Source organism: Chiloscyllium plagiosum, chromosome 15 (genome assembly GCF_004010195.1).
Source record: "Chiloscyllium plagiosum isolate BGI_BamShark_2017 chromosome 15, ASM401019v2, whole genome shotgun sequence".
NCBI lineage: Eukaryota > Metazoa > Chordata > Chondrichthyes > Orectolobiformes > Hemiscylliidae > Chiloscyllium > Chiloscyllium plagiosum.
Genome location: NC_057724.1, coordinates 57,883,953 through 57,894,731, shown reverse-complemented (window position 1 = coordinate 57,894,731; position 10,779 = coordinate 57,883,953). Strand labels below are relative to the sequence as shown.

The following is a 10,779-nucleotide window of genomic DNA, read 5'->3' as shown; positions in this document are numbered from 1 at the left end:
CTTTAATGTTTTCTTTAAGTTCTGCATAAAATTATAATTTTCAGGACTTCAAAACCCATGCGGACCAGGCATGCAGAGCAGCAGATGAGTTTGTCAACATTTATTATGACACAATGGACAAGAGGAGGAGAGTAAGTAACCCCCTGGACAACACATTTTTCTTTTCCTTGCTACTGTTACCATTCAATTTGTTTTGAGTGGGGAGAGGAGACAGCAGAGCAGAAGCTCAGAAAAACAGATTTTGTTACTGTTTGTTAGTTACATAGCACATGTCACCAAAAATATCTTTCTGGTTTTCATGGGCATGCATTCATAATCATTGGAGTATTACAGTGGTGGAAAAGTGCCCTTCGCCCCTTGTGTCCCCGTCGGTCATCAAGTACATATCTCCCTAATCCTATTTCTCAGCATTTGGTCTGCAGACATATGTGTTATTTTATTTCAACTGTTCATTTAATACTAAAATGTTGTGATAATTCTTGCCATCTCCACCCTTTTAGGCAGAGTTCCAGATACCCATTACCCTCTTGGTCAGAAAAGATTGATTTAAATCCTTTCTGATCCACATCTTTATCATAACTCTGTGTCCCCATGGTTATTGACCCCTCTCCTGAGGGAAAAGGGTTTCATTATTTAGACCCTATCTGTGCCCCTCAATTTTGTACACCTCAATCAGGTCTCCGTTTCAGCCTTCTCTGCTCCAATGAAAACAGTCCCAGATCATGTTGTGTCCCTTCAGAGCTGAGGCATTCCAGCCATGCAACTTCCTTGTAAATCTCTTCACCCTTTCCAATGCAGTCATAACCTTCTAGTGACCAGAACTTCACGCAGAGTCCAGCTGTGGCTTAACCAATGTTCTATACGGCTTCATCAAAATCCTCTGCTTTTGTATTCTGTCCCCATATCTAATAAAGGCAAGCATTGTATGTGCTGGATAGGGTGAATAGCCATGGTCTTTTCCCTAGAGTTGGGAAGTTGAAAACTAGAGGGTATAGTTTTAAAGTGAGAGGGGAAAGATTTAGAAAGGAACTGAGGGGTAACATTTTCATGCAGAGGATGGTTGAGATGTGGAACAAGCTACCAGAGGAAGTGGTGGAGGCAGGTAGAATTCCAATATTTAAAAGGCATATAGATGGCTATATAAATAGGAAGGGTTTAGAGGGATATGGGCCTAATGCTGACAAATCTGAATACCCCTGAATACCAATACATTGCACCTTGCTCAAAAAGGCAGCATTAGCACAATCTTGCAGCTCAAAAACAGAGCTCTGGGATAATTTCCAATCCTTAATATTAAGAGTCAATCAAGGCAGATCTCAGTATAAACGTAAAAAGCCTTCACCCTTACAAGAAAAAAAAACAGATGACAGGTTAGAAGTTTTATACCTCTTAAAGTCAATGTAGTTTAGTTCTTCTGTAGTTTCAGGCAGTGAAATGATTTTGCAGTCACTGATACCTTTGCAGCTGAATGTGAAGCTGGATATTAGAAGTCCAATGTTGGCTGTGAAATTGCAATGCACGTTTGTTATTTTAGTAAAACCCGATTTCCAGAGCAAATTCTCAGTCTGACAGCTGTGAAACTACACTTGGTAGCTGCTTCATAAAAAGCCAATCTCTAAGCCTTAGGCAGTTCTTCAGTCTCTGACCTTGCCATACAGTTGCTGACCTGAAGCAATCTCCTTTCAACCTTTTAAAGTATCTTTGTTTTTGATCTTTTATATAAAGTTCCAAAACAATGCAAAGCTTGTTAAAGAAAAGCAGCAGTTCCTGCCCCAAGGAAGTGAGTAGATCCAGCTGAGTACTGAAAAAGCTTCAAAGCCAAGAGCAGCTCTTCAGCCACAATCTTCTCCCGTTCACCATTTTCTTTTGACTACCTTCTCTATAATCACCCTAAATCTTAGAGTTACAGTCATTGTCACTGGAATGCTCCCGGACTGACTGCTCTACCCCTTTACCAGCTACATTCCCCAAAACTAGGTCCAGCAGTGCCCCCTCTTGTAGGGGCTCCTACCAGCTGGCTTAAAATGCTGTCCTATATACGTTAGAATTCTGCCCCTCTCAGCCTTCCATAGAAACATAGAAAATGGGAACAGGAGTAGGCCATTTGGCCCTTTGAACCAGCTCCACCATTCAGTATGGTCATGGTTAATCAGCTAACTCACTACCTTATTCCCACTTTTACCCTATACCATTGATCCCTTTAGCCCTAAGAACTACATGTACCTCCTCTTGAAAACATTCAACGTTTGCCCTCAACTGCTTTTGGTGGCAGAGAATTCCACAGATTCACCACTCTGAGGAACATTCTTCCTGCATTTACCTAGTCTAGTCCAGTTAAAATTTTATAGTTTGACATTTCTTTTCTCACGTTTGTGGACATGTAACAGGAACCTAAAGGCTTCCCTCGTGTATGAACCCTTCAGCCATGAATTCTTGTACTCCCATCTGCCTGTCCTATTTATTGCAACAGATATAACTGTGTATAGGAGGCTGCTTGATATCAACATGCAAATGGTCTCTCCAGGCATGTCTTGTCTCAGTACCAAGGATTGCTATGATCCCTGAAGTACCAATTGTTAATTACAATTTCTGTGACATCACTCTGTAAATTTTGCTATAAATTCTTTGTCTTACAATTGTGTACTCCACACCACCTGATGAAGGAACAGCACTCCGAAAGCTACTGTTTCCAATTAAACCTGTTTAATTATAACCTGGTGTTGTGATTTTTTTTTTTAAACCTTTGTACACCCCAGTCCAAAACCGGCATCTCCAAATCATGACTACCCACCTGTTCTTGTCTCTCTTTAGGCTCTGTCCTCACGTATCATTTATTACCCCACCTTCTGCATTTAAACTGACATTTTCCTAGCTACCATCAGTTCTGAAGAAGGGTCACTGGACCCGCAATGTTAATTGTAATTTATCTTCACAGGTGATGTCAGACCTGCTGAGTTTTTTCAGCAACTTCTGTTTTTGTTTCTGGTTTACAGCATCTGCAGTTATTTTGGTTCTATGTTATAAGTGGCTCTGTTACTGCAGGTCCAGAGAGTAATTTTGCCAGTGTTGACTCTTTTTTTAAAGTTAAAAGTGCACTTGAAGTTTGTCCTTTTCTTCTCCTTCCTAATTTTGTTCCTTCTACTCACTCTTGTGCTCTGTTTTCAGTTTAGTTTTACCTAACATTAAATTTATCTTTTAGCTCATTGTAATTTTTACAGAGTTCATTATTTGCTTGATTTTACTGTCTTTTCCAACATCCCATTATCCACTCTGAAACTGGGATTTGTCTTTAAGTAGTTGAAAGTTGATGGTGCTTTTGTTTTACATTTGGTTTATGCATTTTGTTTCATCTTGCCTTCCTACTAAAATGGCTATCTAGAACTCAGCTTTATAAATGTCACAACCCAATGAGTTCTTTCTTTTACCTCAGAGTGAAAGTTGCTAAAGTATCATTAATATGGTCAGCATCTCCCGAATGTTTGGTTTATATTCAAATTGCCATTTCTCTTCAGTTTTTGCATTTTGATTTTGTTTTTCAGGTCTTAACAAAATTATACCTGGATACAGCGAACCTAGTGTGGAATGGAAATGCAATATCAGGCCATCAAGCACTCGCTGAATTTTTTGAAATGTTGCCTTCTAGTGAATTTCAAGTAAACATGCTGGATTGTCAACCTGTTCATGGTATGCTACAGTTATTCCTGACCAGAACTGAATCAAATGTAAATGTTAAGCATTGCTCGATTCAGTAATCTTACGAGCAGTCCTGAGTATTTTTTAATTTGGAAATTGGTGGCTTTAATAACAAGAAAAATAGATGTGTAGATTGCCCATGGATTGTTTCATCCTTACTGCTTTATTTGTTCATTCACTTATAGAACGTGGGCATTGCTGGTTCAGCCAGTATTTTTTTGCTAATCCATAATTGCCCATCAGCAATTTTCCAATTTTACTGAGTAGGTGCCTGTGTTGTAGCTGTCCTGAAACTGTTGTCAGAGCCTTTGCAATATCCATTGTCTTTAGTTGCTTGTTGATATCATATAGCATGGATCAAGTTGGCTGACGACTGACATCTGTGACGCTGAGGATTTGAGGAGGAAGCTACAGTAGATTATTCACTTGGCATTTCTGGCTGAAGAAGTCCACACATGCTTCCGTCTTGTCTTTTGTTTTAGACTTGCCCATTAGTGAGAATTGGGATATTTGTGGAACCTCCTCTTCCAGTTATTTAATTATCCCTGACCGTTCAGGACTAGATATGGCAGCACTGCCGAGCTTAAATTTGAGCTGTTGGATCACTTCGATCTGTCCATCATGTGCTACTGTTTTGTTATGGCCTGCGATTAGACCAATGTAACTTCACCAGGTGACATCTCATTTTTAGGTATGCATGGTGCTGCTCCTGACATGCTGCCTTATACTCTACATTGAACAAGAGTATTTCCTAGTTTGGTCACTGTAACCTGGGGGGGTATGTTTAGGTGTATGATCATAGATTGTGGTTGAATAAAGTTCTACTGAAGTGCTTCATGAATCTCCAGTTTTGTATTGCTAGTGCTGTTTGAAGCGCATGCCACTTGCAGTGCTAAGTGCCACAACACAGGTGGCACAGTGGTTAGTACTGCTGCCTCACAGCACCAGGGATCTGGGTTCAATTCCCACCTCTGGCAACTGTCTGTGTGGAGTTTGCACATTCTCCCCATGTCTGTGTGGGTTTCCTCCAGGTGCTCTGGTTTTCACCCACAGTCACAAAAGATGTGCAGGTCATGTGAAGTGGCCATGTTAAATTGCCCATAGTGTTAGGTGCATTGGTCGGAGAGGGCGGGCTATTGTTCGGAGGGTCGGTGTGGACCGGTTGGGCTGGAGGGGCCTGTTCCCACACTGGACGGAATCTAATCTAAAACGCAATGGAAGTATCCTCAATGTGATAGGACTGTGGTGATCAGTCTGCCAATGCTGTTTACAGATATATCTGTGACATTTGATGTGTGAGGATGAGGTCAAATAGGTTTGTTTCCTTCTCTGTTCCCTTACTGCCTGCTGCAGACTCAGTCCTATTGCTCTGTCTTTTAGGAGTTGGTCAGCTTGCTCAGTCCTAGTGTCACTGAGCCACTCTTCATGATAAACATTGAATTCCCCCACCGGAGTACATTTGGTACCCTTGGCATCCTCTGTGCCTCCTTCAGGTGTGTCCAACATGTTAGATGAGGGAGAGCTGTAAAGTCAGTTCTGCTATAACCTATGTTTTTTCAATGCGATTAGCTTTAACATAATTAAAAAATTTAGGCAGTTATTTGTAGAATGCAAACTTTCTTTACCTGTATTGGCTATAATTAATTTAAATGGTGCGGCTATTGCGTGATTTTCTTAATGTGAGATCACGTGAGAATGGAACTATCGCGTTATTAGCAGAACCTGACCGTATGTAATAATCAGGTGGTTTCCTGGCTTCTGTTTGACCGTATTTGAGACTTTGTGGATCCAAATGTTAAGGTTTCTTGGGGAACCTCCTTTTCAACTGTATACCACTGCCTCACCTCTGGTGAGGCAAGACATGCTAAGGTATGGTGGTAGTAGTATCTTGGACATTGTATAGTATGGTTATGTCAAGCTGTTGCTTGATTAATGTCTGGAGCAGCTCTCCCAATTTTGGCACCAGCCTCCAGACATTAGGAAGGAGATTCAAGGTTTGTGTAAAGGTTAGTAGCTAGGGTGCCGGTTGTTGTGGTTGTGGGTATATTCACTGAGCTGGGAAGTCAATTTGTAGATTTTTTTTTTTTGTCCCCTGTCTCGGTGTTATCTTCAGTGCTTTGGAGCCTCCTGTGAAGTGCTGCTGTACAATGTCTTCTGGAATTTATTTGGTTCTGTTTCTGCTGCTTCCGGTTGCCAGCTCCAGTTGTTCGTTGTAGTGGCCGGGATATTGGGTCCAGGTCAATGCGCTTGTTGATAGTCAGTGGATGAGTGCCACGCTTCTAGGAGTTCTTTGGCTGTCCTCTGTTTAGCTTGTCCTGTAACAGTTGTGTTGTCCCAGTCGAATTTGTGGTCCTTGTTGTCTGTGTGTATGGCTGCTGGGGACAGCTGGTCGTGGCATTTAGTGACTTGTTGGGTGTTCATGGATGCGGATTGTTAGTTGTATGTCTGTTTGTCCGATTATAGTGTTTTGGGTAGTCTTTCCATGGAATCCTGTAAATTACATTAGTCTTGCACATGATGAGTATAGGGTCTTTTGTCCTGGTGAGTCGTTGTCTGAATGTGGCTGTCATGAATCCTAGTGGTTGGAGAAGTCTGGCTGTCATTTCCGAGATTTTTTTTATGTAAGGTAGCGTTGCTAGTGAGATAGGTCGTGGCATGTCCTCGTCGCGTTGTTTGTTTGTTAGGTGTCTGCGGATGAGTTTGCTGGGATATCCATTCTTGGCGAATACTCTGTAGAGGTGGTGTTCTTCCCTTCATTGGTTGGGAGTTCCGCAGTGTATCATAGCTCTTTTGAGCAGGGCCCTAATGCAGCTTCTCTTGTGTGTGTTTGGGTGGTTGCTGTTGTAATTCAGGACCTGGTCTGTGTGTGTGTGTGGCTTTCCTGTACACCTTTGTGGTGTATTCACCGTTCTGTGTTCTTTGTGCCATCACATCCAGGAATGGGAGTTGATTGTTAGTTTCCTCCTTTCTCGTAAATCTGATCCCTGTTGATGATCAGCTGTGTGTTCTCGATTTCTGTTCTTTAATAGAAAAGCCGTACTAGCCATGGGACTCAACTACCACCACAGGGATGCAAAAACAACACCAGAATGCTGCAGTAGAATGTACGCTCAGAACTAACAGTCTAACCAAAGAGATATAGCAAGCAGTCAGACAAACCATTGTACCCATACTAACAAGGAAAACAACCTCAACACCAAAGAGAGAGAAGCCCTAAAAACATTCAAAAATAACAAGAACATAATCATAGTACCAGCAGACAAGGGCAGAACAGCGGTTATCATGGACAAGACTCTATATACACAGAAAGCAGAGAAACTACTTGCAGATATTGACACCTGCCTAAAGAGGGAGTTTGGCCTCACACCACAGCTAACCAATAGAATAAACTATATCCTATGGAACCTTAAAGGACTAGTAATCAGGATTGATCTAAAGGATGAAATCAGAAAGTAACAAAACTCTTAAGATTTTACGGATTACCCAAGGTATACAAACCAGACTTACCACTTTGACCCATTGTGGCGTTCCCAGGAGCGCCATCGCATAAACTGGCAAAAGAACTCCAACAAAAGCTAATAGATCTTATCACTGTATCCACACATTCATTATAGTCATCACAGGAATTCCGAGACAACACCAAGAACGTAAACATAGCCAAATCGAAGCAATGGTCTCATTCAAGGTAAGGGCACTGTTTACTTCAACTGACAAAACTCTAGCCAGAGCAACAATAGCCAACCTCCTGCACAAACAGATCGGACAACACAACGGGGAACCTATCAACAAGGCCTGCGTACTCAAACTACCAGACCTGTGCTTGACCACACACTTCACGTTCAACAACCAAATATACGAGCAGATCAATGGAACACCCATGGGCTCACCCATCTCTGGACTCAGAAGAAGCAGAGATGCTAAGATTGGGACAAACAGCCCTACCACAAATTCAACCCAAACTCTGCATCAGATACATAGACAACATTTTTGTTATCATTAAGAAAACAGAAATTGAGAACACACACCGGATTATCATTTTACTCTCGGGGATCAGATTTACGAGCAAGGAGGAAACCACCAATCAACTCCCCCTCCTGGATGTGATGGTACAGAGAACACAATGGTGAATGCGATAGAGGTATACAGGAAAGCCACACACACCGACCAGGTTCTGAATTACAGCCGCAACCACCCAAACATACAAGAAGCATTAGAATCCTATTCAAAAGGGCTACAACACCCTGCAGCACTCCTGACCTATGAAGGGAAGAAGAACACCTCTACAGTGTCTTTGCCAAGAATAGATATCCCAGCAACTTTATCCACAAATGCCAAACAAACAACATGACGACATGCCACGACCTAACTCAATAGCAAAGCTATCTTATATAAAAAACATCTCTGAACTGACAGCCAGACTTTTCCGACCACGAGGGTTCATGACAGCTACGCTCGGACAATGAATCGCCAGGACAAAAGACCCTATACCCATCATGTGCGAAGCTAATGTAAATTACAGGATTCCATGGAAAAACTGCCCGAAACACTATATCAGACAAACAGGCAGACAACTAACAATCCGCATCCACGAACACCCAACAAGTCACTAAATGCCACTACCAGCTGTCCCCAGTAGCCATACACACAGACAACAAGGACCACAAGTTCGACTGGGACAACACAACTATTATAGAACAAGCTAAACAGAGGACAGCCAAAGAACTCAGAAACGTGGTACTCATCCACTGACTCTATCAACAAGCACATTGACCTGGACCCAATATACTGGCTTCTACAATGAACAACCGAAAGCAGCAGACACAGAACCGAATAAAATTGCAGAAGAGATGGTCGAGCAGCGGTTCACAGGCGGTTCCAAAACACTGATGGTAACACTTAGACAGGAGACGGAATGTCTGCAAATCAGCTTCCTAGTTCTGTGTACCTACCCACAACCACATCATTAGTAAGGAGGATTTTGCAGAATCAGTGGGGTTGAATGTTCAGTCTTTTCCAACCTGTCAATAACAGGTGATATTTCTAGTTCCACTCCATGCAACTAAGCGGCTTTTCAGAAGGCATTCAGGGTCAGTATGTGGTATGTGGTATGAGGTGTTTTTTGTGCTGTTCTAACCTGTTTAATGGTCATCATTTACATTCAAATGCATAAATTGGATTCACATTCTGTCTGTTGTTGTACCCTAATTTGAACCCATGTCTTGCAGAGTAGTAATCTGAGCTCCTGACTTGAAGTCCACTGCCCCATCATCCTTGGCAAAAAAACCAATAAAAATTGGAAAGCATGTGGAAAAACAATGTAACTGAAAAGAACAAAACTTTCTTCGTTGTGTCCGTGGTCTGGTTTGTTTATTAATTTAGTTTCCCTTTATCATTTTTACTTATTTATAAAAATACATGTTTTTCTTGTCTCTGCTCCTGAATTCGTTCATCCCTTTCACAGTTGATATTAATACTAGAAACACTTCTTTGATAGTCATGAGATACTTGAGCAGTGTTTATTATCTTGTATCTAAAAACAAAGGGTTGCTTTACCAGTGGGCTACTTTGTTTGCACTCCATTAGTGAAGTAGTGTAAATGACCAATGCACATGTATTTTATTAATCTTTGTTTTGTAGCAGGATGATTACAAACAATCTTAACTCTCCAACACACATTTCTCAGGTGTTTGCAAAAATGTACTCTTGAAGAGATTGTTTTATCAAGATAAAACATTCAAGGCAGTTTATAGTGTTTGTACAAAAGGAGCAATAGTTGTGTCCAACATCTTGATCTTTTACAAATGAGAACATTTTTTCCTTTTTTTTGAAATTGGCTGTGAAGATGAAAGGGATTCATTTTATTTTTCTCTTCATCTCTTCAAGCTGATATGAATATTTTCAATTCAAATGATTTATTTTCCATTCTGTTCAGTAAGGCATGGTAGGATGGCAGCTAAATGATTGTGAAAACCAATTTTTGCATTGTGCTGTTCTAACCTGTCAATCTACTGATGTATTGAAGACCAGGTATCAAGCAAATGAAAGCAAAGCATTTTAAGGAAAGCTTTTCCCTATGTAAAATTTCTGTAATCTTCAATGTATTAGAGACACAATTTTGCTTAAAAAAAGGTGGAGGGTATCTGGTCATTGAGTAACTGTCAGCTTTGTAACTGTTTAGCTTGAAGGTTGTTTTGTGATTTACTGATTCAGCTGTGCTGTCTTGTCTATCTAGAACAAGCTACTCAAGGGCAGACCACTGTGCTTGTGGTCACCTGTGGAACAGTGAAATTTGAAGGAAATAAACAGCGATACTTCAATCAAAATTTCTTGCTCACAGCACAAGTAGCCCCACAAAATACCGTGTGGAAAATTGCAAGTGATTGTTTCCGCTTCCAGGACTGGGCCAGTTAATTCATGGTCTTAAATAGGAAATTGATGAATTGACACTGCTTTGGATTTAATTCTGGAATTAAATGGTGGAAGCGATTAAGGAATAAAAAGTACAAGAACTGTGTGAAGCATTGTGACCAAAGTAACAAAAAGAGGGAAAGGGCACCTGGGATCATCCTCTCGTAAAGAAGCTTATGGCCATTGCATATGGTACTGATATTCAGTATTTTGTAGGTAGTATTTGACAACAGCACACCCTGCGGTCTAAAGTCTGTGATTTTAATATGAAATCTGACACTTATTATCACTTTTTCATTTGCTTTGTATACCATGCTGTTTGAAACAGACTTCAGTAAATAAATTTATTTGTTCCTGATCTTGTGTTGCTCATGTTTTAGGTCTGTATTTTAAGCTGAATGAAATGTTCCAAATTTTATGTTTTTCTGCTGGGACATAGGATGTAGGCGATTTAGGAACTTGAACCTGCCTTGCATGTGATTGTGTTAGTGCTGGTTACCCTTGGTGTCATGTTCCAATGGACATTCATGTATCTGTGTAGAAAGTGAGTGTTGCTAGTCTTCTTGACCCTTGCATTGTTCTCACCTGCATCATGGTGCACTTTCTAACAGCATTTCATTAGAAAGCAAGCAAAAGCAGAAACCTAGTTTATTCTCAACACTGCTTAAACTATGTAAG

At 40.9% G+C, this 10,779-nt stretch overlaps 1 protein-coding gene across 2 annotated transcripts in view; it reads left to right on the top strand.

Annotated features, from left to right (window-relative positions):
• The window catches only part of nxt2 (nuclear transport factor 2-like export factor 2), an 11,454-nt gene extending 995 nt beyond the window's left edge, over positions 1–10,459 (top strand). The window contains exons 2-4 of one of the 2 annotated variants that reach the window (XM_043704975.1): positions 45–131; positions 3,540–3,684; positions 9,926–10,459. In XM_043704975.1, coding sequence (XP_043560910.1) covers positions 45–131; positions 3,540–3,684; positions 9,926–10,104 — 411 coding nt within the window. In that variant the 3' untranslated portion in view covers positions 10,105–10,459. Of the gene's footprint in view, positions 1–44; positions 132–3,539; positions 3,685–9,925 lie in introns of those variants that run through there. The other variant, XM_043704976.1, reaches the window with a different exon arrangement.
• Positions 10,460–10,779: the final 320 nt, after the last annotated feature.